At 42.1% G+C, this 17,939-nt stretch overlaps 2 protein-coding genes across 3 annotated transcripts; one reads left to right on the forward strand and one right to left on the reverse strand.

Annotated features, from left to right (window-relative positions):
• Positions 1–21: 21 nt before the first annotated feature.
• On the forward strand, positions 22–6,299 carry LOC117242780 (exosome component 10). The gene is made up of 13 exons (XM_033509705.1): positions 22–407; positions 479–708; positions 794–1,039; positions 1,126–2,640; positions 2,731–3,263; positions 3,427–3,583; positions 3,659–3,694; positions 4,312–4,827; positions 5,014–5,117; positions 5,189–5,499; positions 5,584–5,679; positions 5,776–6,021; positions 6,163–6,299. Exons 2-13 carry the CDS (start codon positions 601–603, stop codon positions 6,234–6,236), a joined length of 3,942 nt encoding a protein of 1,313 aa, XP_033365596.1. The 5' UTR covers positions 22–407; positions 479–600; the 3' UTR covers positions 6,237–6,299.
• LOC117242831 lies at positions 6,273–17,717 on the reverse strand. Of its 2 annotated transcripts, XM_033509809.1 has the most exons (9): positions 14,439–15,392; positions 13,617–14,219; positions 9,534–9,622; positions 9,296–9,375; positions 9,055–9,179; positions 8,298–8,762; positions 7,872–8,201; positions 7,633–7,785; positions 6,273–7,559 (listed from the first exon to the last, which is right to left on the reverse strand). In XM_033509809.1, the coding sequence occupies exons 1-9, from the start codon at positions 15,390–15,392 to the stop codon at positions 7,140–7,142; spliced, it is 3,219 nt and encodes a 1,072-aa protein (XP_033365700.1). In that variant the 3' UTR covers positions 6,273–7,139. The 2 variants fall into 2 exon arrangements, with proteins under 2 accessions (XP_033365700.1, XP_033365699.1); XM_033509808.1 differs by having other exon boundaries at positions 13,617–17,717.
• Between the last annotated feature and the right edge of the window lie 222 nt (positions 17,718–17,939).

Genomic DNA, 17,939 nt, shown 5'->3' on the forward strand with positions numbered 1-17,939 from the left:
GATACCAGCGCCATCCTTCGACGTCATTTTCTACATTGCGAGTGTATGCGTTTTAAAAGAGTTTCGTACGATTTCGCTAATTTCGTCGCGATTGCATTTCGCCGATGCGATCACCGCTATAGAAAAAAACATCGTTCGCTATATATTAACGACATTTTTTATATAATGCGACACGATTCTTTATTATACGCAAACCATGCTCCGCTTTCCAACTTCCTTTTCTGTATAGGATATAATCTTTACTTTATGATAGAATCATAGATCATTCTATGGATGTAATGGTCACAGTATGCGTGAAATGTCGTCAGAATCAGAATTATCGAAACTAGCACTTGTTAAAGTTACTTGATATGATTTTTCGAGAAAACGGATTTTTATACCATATTTGCGGCTAGATCGGTAATACGGTATGTAGGTGGCTACTTATTGTTGGTGTGTACGCATGATACAATAGGGATACAAAATTTGCAAATTGTAGGTTACGTTCACGAACATATGTACGTAGGTTACGTTCAATGTAGTTACACTTTTGTATATTTATTTCGCGCTATCGAATAATTTTATACGAAGGGAGAAGAGTAAGTGCTTATAATTAACGGCATGGATACTACGGAAGATTGCAGTGGCAAATGCCAAGCGTTAGAAAATGAGAATCAACAAGTTAACCAATTAATACCTGGATATGAGAATTTTCACGATTACGTTCAGGTATAGTTACACTTGTCGAACTGTTTAATTTGAAAAATTTGTCTCTTCTTTTATTCTTATGTACCAAATGATCGTTATATTCTAGGAAGCATTCGATGCCATAAAACTTGGGATTAAATGTGCTAATAGTTTACCAACTGGATCGAATTTCAATTATTACTCGTGTTTTCCCAGTTTTCTCAAAGCCAAGGAGGAAAATACAAAATTGATAATGGACGTTATGCAGCATTTATTGGGGTTAGCTGGCATAAAGGGCAATATATCGAATCTTGATATCGAAGAGAAGTTTGATCTTCTATTAGAAACGAACGACATGCTTTTGGACCGAGCCGTAAGTTTTTCAAAAGATATTCTTTCTATGTTTTTCTATGCTTAAATTTTTATTTTTACGAATCCAAAATGTGCTGTGTATCGCAGAATGCCTTAATGGACAAAGAATGTGGCATCGCTAAGAATACCGAAGTAGAATTGCTGGTGTCGAGCGCAAAGGGTCAACCAGATGGAATTAACGGTTCGTGGAACAAAAAAGTTTGTCGATCCCAAGACACAGAGAATATTCAATCTGTTCGTTTATTAGCTGCTAAAAATATTCAAAGGCCGCAGCTATCGTTCAAAGACAAAATTGACAATAGCTCTAAACCCTGGTGTCCTAGAATTAAAGACAAACCCAATTCTTTGAAACCTTTGGCTATTTATTTGGAAGAAGGTGAAAATGGCGAAATCTTTAGTCATCCTTACGAATACGAGCTGGATATGTTTGTCCCCCCTAATGATCAGTTGAAAAAATCGGTACCAAAAAAGTATAAACCCCTGGAAGAAACGCTATTGGTAATGATCAAAGATCCGTCGGATATGAAGTTACTGATAGAAGATCTAAAAAGGTACAAAGAAATTGCTGTAGATTTGGAACATCATTCGTACAGAAGCTTTCAAGGAATCACCTGTTTGATGCAGATCTCAACGGGAGATACAGATTACCTGATAGATACTCTGTCGTTACGATCCGAATTACACGAGCTAAATGAAATTTTTACCAAGTCTACGATACTAAAAGTTTTTCACGGAGCAGATTTAGACATTCAGTGGCTTCAGAGAGACTTATCTCTGTACGTAGTGAATATGTTTGATACGCATCAAGCGGCGAAACAACTTAACCTGCCGTACTTAAGTTTAGCATATTTGCTAAAACATTACTGCAATGTAGATCCTGATAAACATTTTCAAATGGCAGATTGGCGCATAAGACCTTTACCAGAGAAACTTATAAAATATGCCAGGGAGGATACGCATTATTTATTGTACATAAAGGATTTATTAAGGAACGCTTTAATAGACGTTGCTAATGGACAAATCAATATTTTGAAAGCTGTATACGACAGAAGTACAGAGATTTGTAAAAAGACGTATATAAAACCAGTATGGACAGAGGAAAGTTGCATGATTATGTATAGAAAGAGCCAGAAAATGTTTAATAATAAACAGCTTTATGCTCTAAAAGAATTGCATAAATGGAGAGATCAAACTGCCAGAGGGGAAGATGATAGTATCGCTTACGTATTGCCAAATCATATGTTACTGAACATAGCTGAAACATTACCTCGTGAAATGCAAGGAATTTTGGCATGCTGCGACTCTATTCCTCCTTTGGTTAGACAGAATTTATTAAAACTACATAAAATAATATTGAAGGCTAGGGAACAGCCGCTTATTAAGCCAATCATTGAAGATGATATCAGGCAAAGATTGACGCAAAGAAATCCTGTTAACAGTTCAAAAATGTGGATGTATTCACCTCACGATATTCCCAGCGATATGGAAGCACGAGCTGACTTACCATGCTTGTTAGATGAAAACAACATAATAGAAGAGCAAATTTCGAATATCGCGATGAAGCATGCAGTGACTGTGTTTGACAGCCCAACTACGTCTGAGGTAGCGTACGAATAATAAAATTAATTATCTTGTATAAAAATTAAGAAAGATCGACAGTTGTAGTTTTCGTGGTTGTTTGCTTGTTTACAGAATGAGGAAGCAGAAATGGACGAGCAGGAAAGTAATAGAAAAAAGAGGTTTCCCTTCGTAAGTCCGTTTGAACGATACAAACGGGTTATACCTATGATAGCGGAACAAGAAGCACAGGAAAGAGAAAAGCTAAGACAAGAAGAAGAAAATCGTTTGAACGAACTAAAAATGAAAGAAGATGAAATGGCAGAGAGTAAAAACAGAGTTCACGAACATTTTAAACGTGTTTCTCAAATGGTGCCAGAAGGAAGTGTGTCAGATTTACCAAAAAAACCATCTCAAACTCCACTGAGTCAAATGTCGGGTCGTAAAAGAAAACGAGATTCAAATATTAACAAACAAGATGAAGTACAAGACAAAAAAATTAAAGATGATTTATCGAACCCAACTCCGATGTTAGAAACCAAAACTACTCAATATGTAAAACAAGAATCAGATGAAATTGAACGTTTAAGTGAAGAGCAAAATGTACCAGAAGGTATTACAAAAAGTCGGAAACAAGCATCGAGTAATGAAACTGTTAGTCCGTTACGGTAGGTATATTCAAAAATTTGTTATTTTATTTCTGGTCGTATTACTCAGTTCTATGTTTTAAGCTAAGCATCTTGAAATTTTAATATCATAACGTTTATGAATGCTTAAAATATGTGAAATTTCGTAAGGTAAGAATTATTGATAAATTGAATGTGTTTATAGCACAAGAAAAAAAGGAGAAAAGGACGGTATAATTAAGGAGTTGAAAAAGAAAGGTATGATGCCATCAAAAACATTCGACTATAAAGTCGTAGATTTTAGTACTTTTCAAGGAGGTAGTAGAAACGTATCCAACCAAGTAAACTTTGAACAAACAGTGGTAAGGAAATGTATATCGTTCATTTCGTGCATTTATATTCAAATATTAACGTTTTATTTTGTTGTTTTTTTCCAGAAGAGAAAAAAAGAAAAAACACGAAAAAGGAAGAAGCAAAAATTGAATATATAAATTGCAATATTTTTTAGAACGTATTATCTTCTCATTCTTGACACTAATGAAAATAGCAAATAGCGTAATGCTGCGTGATTCATTGGATCATGTACAGATAATATGTAATAAATGATGGTGTTTATAGATGCTACGCTCCTAAATAATAGTTTAAGAAGGCACGAATTAAATACTTTTTTTTAATAGGGGTGTATTTAAAATTTCATATTTTTTTATTTTTAACGAAATTATAAAAATTAGTTTGTTACATTTTCACATTAATGTCTCTCCTTCGTATTAATACTTTCAATGTTATGAGAATATTATAAACTTGAGGATTTTTTTAAATCTTTATTATTTTAATGTATCGAAGAATTATTAGTAAAAAAAAAACGACGCTTTATTATACTGACACCGGAAATAAAAATAAGAAGAATTAGTTTATTATTAAATTGATTGAAATATAACGTCTGTAATGTCGAAAAGACGTAAGGATGTTTTTACAATTATGTACTCTGAAGTGTTAGTTTACTTGAAATTAGCAATGTAATCTACGTTATCGTTAGGTCATGACTTCAATTTTTTTGGTTGTATACAGACGTATATACGTAGATATATAGACATGTTCCATTACGATCAGAAATTCAGTAATGAAAATGATGTGGATTGCATTACTGCTCATCAGATTGCCTGCGATTTCTGCCATGCAGGATCACATTTTGGAAGAAAATGTAAAAATAGATACAAGTGGAGATCGTATTGATAACAATTTATCGAATTTTCGTAATAGCAATTTGACAGCTTTCATTTATACACTCTCGAATTCCTCGAGTTTTATCGACTATCGAAAAAATTCCCAATCAGATCAAGTGGATTGTTTTGGTTTAGGAAAAAGAGTAGCTGCGATTTTAGAATGGTTTTTTATGAGTAATTCAAGTGAAAATGCTTTGGATGTTCAATTTTTACTTTCCTCGAGAAAACAACCACGACGCGTTCAGGTACTTATCGGTAAACAATTTGGCTTGGAGTGGACAGACTTTCAAATCGAACGAAGGACGATCGTAATAGTTCACGGATTCTTATCGCATGGTCAACAATCGTGGATCAATGAAATGGAAAGAGCATTTCTTCAATGGGTAGATTACAATTCTTCTTTTTTTCTTTCTTTTCCATACACGTTGAAGTACATTTTAAAAGACGAACGGAATCTTTCCCCTTAGAAAGTAATTGATGTTGTAATACATGTTAGCAACGTTAGTTTTCTAATCTTTTATCATCGGTAATTCAAACAATAATTTTGTTTATTCTCTAATATGTTTTAGAACGACGTTAATGTTGTAATTGTAGATTGGAGTGCCGGGGGCAATACTTGGAATTACTACAAAGCGGCAGTTAACACAAAAGTAATAGGATATCAAATTGCAAGGTCTGCTTTACGTACCTATTTGTATAGGTGTTAATCGCACAAAAGCTCATGGAGCTTATTGTCTTGTAAAGATTTCTAGAACACGTAGAGAATGCAACAACAAGCACGCAAGGTAATTCCGACAACAATAATTGGGGACCATTGCATTTAGTAGGCCATAGTCTTGGAGCACATATTTGCGGGTTTGCTGCGAAAGAACTGAAAAAAAGGCGAAGTAAGTGGGAAGTCCAGAGAATAACAGGATTGGATCCTGCGCAACCTTGTTTCAAGAATGTACATTCTACGATGAAACTTCACAAATCCGATGCACCATTCGTCGATATTATCCATACTAATGGGAAATTACTTTCGGAGATCGGATTAGGTTTACCAGAACCGATAGGTTTGATATTTGTACATACATTGTGTATACACCGTGTTTTATGCTATTGCGAGAATGAACGAACGGACGAACAATTTGTATCAGGTCATGTTGATTTCTACCCTAACGGTGGCAGAAGCCAGCCTGGCTGCGTAAAAATCGATTCTTCGTATTTTGAATATTTACCAATTCCTCTTCGAGGCAAGTATTCGCTAAATACGTTTCTTATTATCAGTTTTGAAAAAAGCTTATTACTGTAAGCTTTCTTTCTCGGATAAAATATCGAATTGATTTTAGCAATTAACAAGTCTATATGCAGCCATGGACGCTCGTACGTTTACTTAACGGAGTCTTTGATATCCGAGGTTAAGCACAATTGCACTTTTTGGGCACATCATTGGGATTTATCGTATCGAAACCTGATACAACTAGCAACAGAATCGTGCGATAAAACTATTTGTGCCGAAATGGGCATAAACGCGATAAATTATCCTCAACGAGGAACATTCTTTGTCGCAACTTCCAACATTCCACCTTTTTGCGGTAAGATAGATCTATTATATGTATAATAAAATTAGATATATATGGTAGTTATGTACAGATATCATACTTACTCCGCAATAAAATATACAAATATAAACGTGTCATATGTCGGTTATAGCGATAAACATTTTAATGTTGTAGTTAACGGTACTCGTATGATCAATGAAGTAATAATGCAATTGGAGAGGGATTACGCAGACGAACTTCGGGATTAAGATGTATAAGTGAGTTAAGAAAAATGTATTATTAGCTGATAAATAAACGAACTTTAATTAAAATTTCAGTTACATAAAACACTTAAGTTATTAAATGCAGCTAAGTACTATTTACAATGGAATTTCGAAAATTAAACAAATTATATACATGTCACGCTATTTAATTTCATGCGTGAATGCTGCGTGAATAAACAGTCTTTGATTTTTTAAGGAAGAAACGATATTTACTTTCTATGAAAATGACTTGAATCATGTTTATGCTTATGTTAATATTACAACTTAATTATAAATTACGATGCACAAGTTATACAGACAAAAAGGTATTACTTCGTTGTACAAACTCCTTTCCTTTTCCTGATTGCGATTTGTTACATTGTAGCGAAAATATTAACTTTATCCTCGACTGATCTTGTCCGTCCCGTACAGTTTCTATATGTATGTATATGCTATCATTGGCACTTTATTGACGCAAACAAATATGCATTTAGTAACTTGTCGTTTAAAATTGGTATCGAACGCGTACAAAACACGTTTGACAAATATTTTCGTCGACTATCTGTAGTAGATGGTGCGTTTCGGTGCGCCGTATTTCGTATTGTTCGGTAATTGCTATCGCGGGCAATACGACTCGATATCAAAGATAAAAAATGTTTCTTTGTACAGTGAAATTTGACTTTTTCTAGGAGAGTCACTTTTAATTTCAATCGTACTTTGGTAGTTCGTTCATATGTATAATTAATAATTTCCGTTGTTATTTATTTTTTACAGTATAATTGCATCTACATATTTTTCATGTATCATTATACCTATTCGCACCTGCTCTCCCTTTCTTTCCTTCGGAATCAGAAGGAAAAACATTGTTGAATTCCTGAATGTCAGGAGGCGAAGCAAAGCGTAAGTTGTTCAATTAATAACTTGAACGTAAGTGGCTGGAAATATTCCAGTTCGTCCTCTACACTCTCCTATCCACCAACCATCTGGTTGTTTTTGATGTACCGTTATCAAGTCCCCAGGACTTAAGCTAAGCTCGTCGTTTAAATTTGCCGAGTATTGATAGATTGCTCTACATTGTTCCGTTGCGTCGGACTTGCCACCCGTTTCGGTGGCATCGACGTCTTGATTATTATTGTCCTCGGAATGACTACTGAATTCATCGAAATCGCTAAAGTCATCCTCGTCCGGTGGATTCTCCGAGTTTCCATCGCCAGCTGTTCGATCGGCCCAATGACGACTGTCGGTATCGTGATCCTTTACGAGATGAACATCCATTTCGTCTTCATCCTCCTGAATCTCAAACGATTCGTTCTTCGCCCAAGAAGGAATCTGCGTGGAAGAATGTGCGTGCACTTTTCTCGTTCTTTCATTCAAGATAACGATAAGAATTACGGAAGCTCACCTTAAGGACACTTTGCTGCAAACCCTGTTTATCCCTTGAAACTAAAATATGTTCGGCCAACGGATGTTTGTCTCGTTTACTGCCTTCTACTTCGGCCAATGTTCCTCCGACTTTATACCTCGCTGCCTCCAAATACAATAACATAGAACGCATCTGAAAGAAGGTAAGAATTGAACGGTTTCCGAAGATGGTACACGACATAGCGAATGATAAAAGAAAGAGCATAAGAGTAATCGTACATGGTGTAGTTTTTCCGTTACGTTTTGCGTGCTCTCATCCGCCGCGAATGCCGGTGTTGCAATGAAAGCTCGGTGAAGAGTTTCCAAACCTTCCCTGCCGCGCCTCTCGCGCTCCAAGTCCTGCCTGATCAGATGAAGGACTCTTACCAGCGCTTGTTTCCGACGTTCTCTGTTCATCGCTAGAGTAACGTGTTCGGCATAAAAGTCTGGGAGCAATTGCTCGGCGTTACACCCGTCGTTGCTCTCTACTCTGCGTATAAGATTCTTCAAGATTTCGATGTCTTGGGACACGTTACAGTTACGTATAGGAGCTGCCAAACGGTCTGCACTCTGTAAGGAAAAGACGACGGATGATAATCACGAGAGCGTTGGCAACGCGGAGGAGATAGAATTGCAGGTACGAGCGCGTATAAGATTCCTACGTACCTGTTGCAGACGGGGAGCTAGGGCTTGCAGATGGGCTAAATAAACGTTCGCGAGATCTTTAAGAGCGCTCAATCGTTCCTCTTCGAGAAGTTCCATTTGTTTGGCTCCTTTCCTCATGGTGCTTTCGAACTCGAGCCTAGCTCTCTCAGCTCTCACGCTCACCGTGTAAAACTCCGTGTCCGCCCTACGAGACGAGTCCTCGGCCTTTCTCCTCCTCGCTTCGAGCTTACTGACCTCCTTCTCCGTCATATGATGGGTCGACGATTTGTTATTGCTCTGCTGACTCTGACTGATCGATTGCAGCCTCGCGAGGTCTTGCAACCTCTCGTTTTCCCGTGCACAAGCGAAACTTTGCTTTTTACTTTTTATCGCAATGTTACGCCACTCGTGAAGAGACTTCCCGGCCTTATCCACGGAATTCTCGATAGATTTCCTCGAACGTCCTTGAGCCTCTGCTACTCCTACCTGCGGATACGCAAACGCCTCCTTAACGCCTATCGTCGCTTGTTTCAACGATCATTCGACAAACGCTCAACGGTTTCAGAGGAGAGAAGAATCGAAACGAAATAACACGCGTGTACGTGTACGCGTGCGTATTCTCTACGTGTGCAAATTCGATGCAAAGGAAGAACCTTGTTCAATTGCTGCGAATGACGATGCACTAACGGCGATAACGACTATCGATAATGCGCGATGATATTTCGAGGAATGGTTCGAAGGGACGATGAAAAAGGAATTTTTACGAAATTCGACGCACTCTGATCGGTTTGGCGAGTTGTTCGCTAAGCGTAATTCCCCAGATCCTATGAGCTTCTGCGGCAGCCTCCATCTCCTCGCCGACGCATCTCCATGCTTCGTTCACACCTCCGCTCCCGTTGCCACCTGCGTTTCAGAAGCCAGCGATTGTATTTAAAACTGGTACTTACTGCCTCGACTTTCTTTACTTTATATCACGTTGCCAAATCAATCGTTAAAAGTTAAAACGACGAAGAGAGTACCTTGATCCTTCGCGCACGCCTTAGTCAGTTTGTTGCTCAGTTTGCTGAGTCCTTTGGCATAAGTCGCTTCCAATTCCGCTCTGAAATAAGAGAAGACAAGAAACAAAAGGTTTACGATTCAAGGCGAATATACACGTATCACAAATATATAATAAATAGCGAATGTATTAAGAATGCGGAGATACACGCGCGCTGCGTGTCGAGAAGAAGCGATTGGATTAACAAAGAAGCAACTCACCTTTCGTGCAGGATCGATGCCAATTCCTTGCAGAAATCTCCACCCTGTTTCACGTACCTTCGAACATCTTCGAATCCACCTTGTCCACCCTGCAACCAGAAACCAGATATTAATTTTTCTCTGTTTTTCTTACTTTCGAAACTAAAAGCTCGCAACCAGAGCTCGTTGTACGCTTGAACGATCGTGGAGAAGGATAAGGAGCAGGCGGAATATAGCGGTAACCACGCGTCACAGCTCACGAGATGCAACGTTTCTAACGTCTTGCGAGCGAGTTACAACGATTTCTTTTCGCGGCGAATTCTCGCCGACTCTGGCTTACGGATTGGCGGAAGAAACAACAATTACCATCCGTAGATATAAATAAAAAGTAGATGTAAATTTATAAGCACCGAGTTTTATTTTTACGGTTCATAAGCGAAGCAAGAGGATAATAAGGTCGAAGTAATATTTAGAATGTTAAACGCGAGCATTATGAACAAGAGACGACAAGGTAGAAAACATAGAGAAAGAACGGAATTAATTAAAAGTAGAAAGTATATGTATAACTATCTCCAAGAGTTTATTGCTCGCTAATCGAATGCTGGTACTCGAACGGGTAAACGTTCTTCGAGTCTTTAACGCGTTCCTCCCTTGAGGTATTTCGTAAAATTACAAACTTCAGGAGAGAAACGAAAACCACGAGACACGTGGTGTGGATGTCAGGAACGAAGCAAGCATAGCCAAAGTTCTTGGTACATAAACCGGTCATGTAGGTGAGAAATTTGTCGTTCTTATTTCTGGTCAGCCACAACTAGATTTTCCTGTGCATTACGTACCGTCTTATATCTGAGATATTTTCCTCGATTAACGACCAGAACGAAGAAAGGGTGTATCGGAAATGTCATTTACCGGTAATTTCTGACGTTACGCCCGACTCAACCTTTCGAGTAACTTTCTGACTGGACGACTTTCCAAGCCACTGAATGGTAAAAATTCATTTTTCTACATTCTCGTCTTGTACACTCTCTACCAAATGGAACCAAGTAGAACTCTGTTCAGCGTTTTTATTCGGGTTAAATCTTATCACCGAACAAGGTCGCACGCGCAAGTTCTACGGCCGAATTCGTACGGTTAGCTTTACTCGTGAAACTCGATTAAATGAAATTTATTTATTTTAGAACAGCATAGAATGTAGGAAACGAAAGAAAATCCGTCGGCCGATGAAAAGCAAAAGTGGATAGTTGGCGAGGGAACATACGTTACGCATTGATTACGCATTGGTTACGCAACGTTAAATGTTAGCCTAAATGCGGACGAGCGACTTTAGCTCACGCGATATCCTCGCGATCGTATCTCTTTCTTTGTTTTCTCGATTAAAAACAACAAAGACGGACGTATCGTCGCAGAATCTCAGCGACGTCGCGCCGCATCGGACCTTAGTGTGTCCGAGGGCCCGCAATAACATCGAATTAGAATGCATCGAATCGAAGGTGATGCATTAGACGAAAATGACCGTGAAATCACGTCCGTATTTAGACGCATAGCAGGGCGGTTAAACCTATCGTTGACAATTTTGTAAAGAAACATAGTCTCCGCGTCCATTGTTTAAACGGTGTTAATCGAATCTGTTATTCCATTGCACAGGATTATCCGTCTTAATTATCCGGATTTTGTCGAGCCGGTCTCGATGTTTTGCTAAGTGCGGTACTCGCGTGACAAAGGCATGTTCCACACGTGGAAGACGAGGGACCAGGGACAAATATAGACAAAGTGGCGTTCATGAATTTTAAAAAGCGGAACGAATGCGCTTCAGAAATCCAAGCCGCTTAGTAGCTCTGCGTAACACGCGCATCAGACTGGTCGATAAATACAAATACAACGAGCGTACGTTGAGAGAGAAAGATCGACATAGAATAAGTTATAATTAAAGAATGAGATATTAGACAACGCTAGAATTTATCCTCGAGCGATCGTGATTTAACACGAAAGGAAGATCTTTTAGAAATCCTGATATCAACCGTGAACGCGTTAATCGCGACGATTAATTTGATCTATTGTGTTTCAAGATGAGATACGTGACTACTTCCGCCTGTCGATTAACCTTCCGCGCTAGCGTGTTCACGGTTGTGAGAGAAAGATTAATTATGCATTGCACGAAGAGAGATCGACTTTCTTACGATCCATCTACTTAGACAACGAGCAATCTTATACGCATACGAAGAATAGTAAAATCGTCGGATGGATATGAACGTTCGTATGAATTTATTTGCAAACGGTAAAGAACAAATTTACGAGAGTTCGATGAAACTGCGTACGCAGGAATAAAATACAGGGTGGTTGGTAACTGGTGGTACAAGCGAAAAGGGGGTGATTCTACGCGAAAAAAGAAGTCGAAAATATAGAATACAAATTTTTCGTTCGAGGCTTTGCTTTTGAGAAAATCGACTTTGAATTTTCGCAATTCGCGTAGCACTTTATCGCGTCTCGTTATAACGGATCTCACTGTAGATCGTTGTCTCGATGGAAAAATTAAAAAAAAAAAAGAAAAAATTGAAAAATAATTATTATTCTATATTTTCGACTTCTTTTTTCGCGTAGAATCACCCCCTTTCCGCCTGTAGCACCAGTTACCAACCACCCTGTATATCGATGCGCTGGTACTTTGACATCGATGTGGAAACTTTTTCGAGTAAAAGGTTAATCGATACGCCCGATTGGATATTACACGTAGTGTAATTGATCGTGAAAGAAATGTGCTGGCACGTGCAACAGGTGGGGCACGATTGTCTAGAACTTGTTACAGGTGTTCGTCCGACTGGATACCTTCTTCAAATACAAACAGTTACGCGCGAGTCTTCTGATAAGACGCGAGAAAAATGCAATTTTTCTCGGTATTATCTTCTAATCGAAATCGTTGAAACGTTGAAATACATAATCGAGGTAGAAACGGTGCTTCTTTGCCGGAAGATAGCCGATCGTCTGGAGGAAGCGGCACGGCCGCGATGCGGTGCTTGCTTTCGACGAACGAAAACAGAGGTGAAATATCGAGAGATCGCGATCGATGTGTACGGTTCCTTTCCCTTTTACCTTCGAGATTTTCTCGGCTTAGGTTCACGTGACGCGGTGAAATCGCGGAGGTCGCAGTTACTATCGCCGTACCGAGCTATTAACGCGCACCTCTCACGAACCTCGTACACAGTTTCTCGCAGCTGCCTCTGCTTTCTTTCGTACGCTCAATTTTCCACGGGTAGCGGCAATTTCTACTCGTTTATCTGGTATCTTTAACGCGCAAACGATTCCTTCGTAGATGATAGAGAAAACAAACGGCAATGACACAGCCTGAATTCGTGGCTTCTCCGTGCGGACTAACGATGAGAACGACGTCCTTGTATGCCACGCACGAATACTTTCGCTTAAAGTATTTGTATTTATATTTGTATTCGCAGTTGGGAAGCTACGGAATCGAGACGCGGCGACTCCAGCTTTCTCGAGAACAGTGCTTGATGGGTAAATTAAGGTTACTTTGAGCGGAAAGTTGGATAGGTCGTGCCAGCGCTGAAATAGTTTTCGGAACGAGAATAAGCTGCCGGTACGTGCCTATCTTTAGCTTATATAATGCATGGAAAAGAAAGAAGAAGAAAAAAAAGGAAAAAGAACGCGAGCTGCGATCAAAGTACAACGAGTAGCATTTTTTCAATCGCCACGATGCCGCATCATCGTCGTATAAACATACCGTATAAGCGCGTACCCCGTAGTACCTATAGACGTATAGACGTAGCCAAGTATCAGTTAGCATGCAGAAAAGAACAAAGTCGGTTATTCTCTCCGCCCAACTTTCTCACACTTTCTTCGCTTTGATCGTTTCTTTGGTACGATGCTCGGACTCGTCGTTCGCGTGTACGTTAGCGCGCGGTGCGATCGTCGCAGAATAAAAGATTTTCACGTATCGGAAGCGAAGGAAAGATCTCGTTCGATTTTTCTCGGCTCGAGAGCGATCGCCTTGAACGAGAGGGGGTCCATCGAGATCCGTGAGAAAGGAATTTCGTCGCTTCGGTCGAACGTAATCGCGTTACGCGGTGGGTGGAACGAAATAGAAGAATGTACCTCTTCGGTCTCGTGAACGGAGACCGAGTGTAGAAGATGAGTGGAGGCCATTAACCCTCTGATTGACCCCAGCATTCTCCTCTTAATTAAGCCGGCTTTTCGAGCATGATCCCTGCTGTCGATCTCGGCAGCGGTCGCTGCATCGTGGGTCTCGTCGATTTCCGTATCGGAGCAGAGCTTGTCCATGCTGAAGGAAACCGGAACGATACTCAGTTCGCTCTTCTCGTTCAATACGTTGTCCGAGGTGGCGATCATCTTTCCCAAGCCAGTGGTTTTCGTCGGTGCTCGGTGGAGAGCGACGTTCGTTTTCGACGATGCGATCGCGGTTTCGGGAGAAGAAGACGAGCTTTTTAGGTGCTCTTGCGAAACGGAGGACAACCCGAATTCCTCGACCCTAGTGATCGATCCTAATTCCGGAGTCCTCGCCTTGGTCAGATCGTAGGACGCGCTGTTACCATTCGGAACGGTCACGGTACACGATTCCTCGGAAAGAGCACCGACGGCTTGCAATCTCGCGTGTTTGTTCACCACCTCGTTGATCCGAGACGTTTCGTCCCTTAGCCAGTTTCGCATTTTCTCCCATGCCTTGCCCAGCCGATGTTTCTGCAATTTCAGGACATTTGTTCTCGGTCGCGAGAAGAGACGAGGTAACCGAGTATTCGACACCGGTGACCGGACCCAGCGATAAATCTCTCCTAGCTTCTCTCGAGTTTCGCGAATCGAACGTTTGGAAAGTGGAAGATCAATCGGACGATTCGAAGCTTCGGTTCTAGGTTTATCGCCAAGTCCGATCGTACCGTGCTCCAGCGACGCGCTTAATACCTTCGGATAACGTTGCTCTCGGCGGGCCACCGCGTTCGAGAGAGAGTCGTTCGAGCACTCGACGTCCGAATAAGAGCAGCCCGCCGCGTCGTATCCGTCGCAATGCCTTTTTCTTCGATTCGCTGGATCGCACGGATCCGTTTTTCCTTCCGAATTCGCGACGTTGATCGCGATCGTTGGATCGCTCGCTTTCTCCGCGGACGTGACCTCTTGACGGGACGCACCGCTCGATTCTTTCGAATCCTGCGAATCGGTTACGTTTCGATGGTCGATTTCGTTTCGAATCTCGGCCGACTCCCCGTGGAATTTCGCTGGACTCGTGCCGCGAATCTCCTCGTCGTCCTTAGCGACTTTTGACTCGCGTTCACTTTCTACCGCTTTCTCGCTTTCGATTTCGTCCTGGACGTACGAATTCCTAGGAAAGTCGTACAGTTCGTCTCGCGTCGACGTATCTTCGTCGTTCTTGTTCGTGGTCACGGTCGCGGTCGTCCACGTCGTAGTCGTTTCTCCTGTAACCGTAGCTCGTTCCACGACAGCCGTTCGAGATTTGTCGTCCGAATGTAGGAAACTGAAGCTGATCTTCGGCACTCCGTCGTCGTCGGTTTTTACCGACGTGACCGCGGTCAATTCCACCGTGTTTCTGCATCGGTTCTCTCCCTCCTTCTCGTCCCCGCGTTTCTCCGGCCCTTTGTTATCCCGAGTATCGGTTGTCGACTCTTGGTTCGTAGTCGCGACGCTCGCTGTTTCCTCGATCGGTTCGACGCGGTCCGACTTGGACGCATCTGGCAATTCTTGGCAACAATGTATTATTACGGGCGCGGGAATATCGTACCACACTGTCGTGGAGTTTCCATTTACGCCGTTACCGTTGTCGTTGCCATTACCATTGCCGTTCAACAATGTCAACTTTCTGACTGACTTTAAAGTAGCCCATGCGTGTCTCGCTTCTTCCATTTTTCTCTCGCGCCATCCACCGTCCAAAGGAATTACCAACGTACGCTATTACCAATCGTCCAATTCCTTTTCCAGCGGATCGTACAGCTTGACGGTATCCACCATTCTTCGCATATCGTAAAATCATAACGAAGCGGAGCAACGCAACGTTTTAATTTTAACCATCTCTACGTAGATACTAGCACCAGTCTTGAATAGCTACGTTCGATATCTGGCTGCCTTACGTCGATCGCCGCTTGCGAATCTCTACAAGCACGCCTTCGTTTTCGTTTATTCGTGCAATTTCGTTTTGCTATGACAGGTATGCACACAGTCTGACGATCACCGTTCGACGTGTACGCGAACGAGTTCCGAAACGACGCTTCGTGAGAAAAATCTCTCGTCGATCGATCGTTTTATCGCGATGGACCTTCAACGACGTCACCGTAACGCCTTGTTCGAAACGCCTTGCCGATTAGCAAATACAGGTACCTCGTTCGATCTCATTTTTCGACCAGGTTCGCTCGAGCTCGGTCTACGGTACCGAACAGAATGCTAAATTCGGTTTATCGTAAGTACTGTGCTGGCCGTCCGTCGCTCGAAAGCCTGTCGATCGACGAGAAAATTCGACATAGTTTGGCGCTCGTTCGAGTTTAAACGCGTACACGAGTCGTTCCGTTTCGAGCGCGTTTCGGAAACGTGCTGCTGCGGCCGCTCCTTTCGGTCGATTTCGCGTTACGTAAACGATTCATCGGTACTTCTCGCTCAACTTTGTCTCGTAATTCTTCGATAATCGTTCTTCCAACCGCTGCTCTTCCTCGGATCGACCTTCACCGATCGACCAATCTGTACGACTTCTCTCGGACGGTAGGAACGACACGATGTCGCCTCGTACAACCAACCACACACCTGATATCGCGCGTATCTTTGCGCGCAACATCCAATGGCATCGTTTACTAAATTTCCTCTTTCCGTACATTCAGTCGCTTCCAAGTATTCGTTTCGCGTTCAACGTCTTTCGATGTTATCGACGCACGTACAAACACGGACGATTTCGTTGCCATCGCGATTCCACGACAAGGTGGCAAGGTAGGAGATGCGCGATATCAAAAAGAGGATATTCGTCGAAGGATCGACCGACTGACCGTGTCTCGCGGTTCGCGAGAGGATCGTGCGAATCGCCTGTCCAGGCGCGAGCTCTCGCAACGTACGACGTGCGACGCGTCAACCGCGGATGAGGTGCGGCGCGACGCTCCGCATTTATACTCACGTCGAATAGCAAATGAAAAGCCGTGATCGATTCAAGGTTAATTATTCGTTTGCGAGGAAGACGATCGCGTTGCGCGGCATTCGCCAAACAGAAACTTGCTCTCGTGATCGTGATGTTGGCGCGACGACGTCTCAGTCGTGACTGAATACACACTGGAAGCCGTATTATACAACAGCGTCAAACAATTATATCCATATTATGTTGCGTACGCGCGTATTACACAACGGTGCAAACAGTGCACCGCACCGTACCGTAGCGTATCGTAGCTCTACAAAAATAAGTCACGACCGTTTCGCGTGAAAATTTAATCTCGCGAACGGTACCATCGTGACGATGCGTTATTTACGTATATCTCGGTGATGAAAAGTCGGTGTTTACCCAGTAGCATTTCGAACAGTCTTTGACCCACAAAACGACGATTCACAGATCGATACGAGTTATCGTCGATCGGAGAAAAACAGCGGCAGATCGAACGGTGTGTAGCACAAACGAGCAATACCTCGTCCGTGTCTGCTGTGTGGCTTGTTCGAACAAGCGAATCGTTATTTTTCTGTTTGACGCGTCCGCCGCCATTTCATCGAACGCGTAACGTTGGAATCACGATTTTCGAACGATCAAAGCTTCGACGTTTCACACGGCGTACACGTTGGAAAGGTAACGCGATAACGCGACTCAACCGTTAACTGTCAATGCGAAAAAATTGCATATTTCCTGCAAGAGGAATGTGGCGATATCGGCTAACGCGAGCACTCGTAACGACAACTGGTACTACGACGACGAGACGAGAGAGGAAAACCGACGTGAAGAGAAGAGAGCAGAGGAGGACGGAAGAGACGAAGCGCGGTACGTCGCGGACGCGATTGCACTAACGGCCGTTGTCGGAAACGTAATACGCAATACGCGTCGCAGCAGAACGTAATGCTCCGAAACGAACGCGAGCAAAAGTGGTAGAGGTTGTTTGAGCGAGTAATGCGAGTTTCTAGGCGGGAGGTTATTCTTTTTCCTCGTGACTTATATTTAGCTTGTTTCCGCGCGACACTCGCGCGTTACCGAAACATGGTGTGCACGTGCGGCCGACTCGCTCGACGACAACTGTCGCCGCTCGCCGACTATGTTTCTCCCGTATCGCGAAAGGATGATCCTACCTTTCCGCTATAAGATGCGATCGTTAACACCGGTCCACCGAAAAATCCTCTGTAAAACGCCACTTCGTTCCTGGTCGCATACAACCGCGATTGTATACAACTGTCGCATACAACTTCCACGATGCCTACTGTCTCCCGCAACCATAGTTCTAA

Source organism: Bombus vosnesenskii, unplaced genomic scaffold, assembly GCF_011952255.1.
Source record: "Bombus vosnesenskii isolate JDL3184/JDL3185 unplaced genomic scaffold, Bvos_JDL3184-5_v1.1 scf7180000016279, whole genome shotgun sequence".
Classification (NCBI taxonomy): Eukaryota; Metazoa; Arthropoda; class Insecta; order Hymenoptera; family Apidae; genus Bombus; species Bombus vosnesenskii.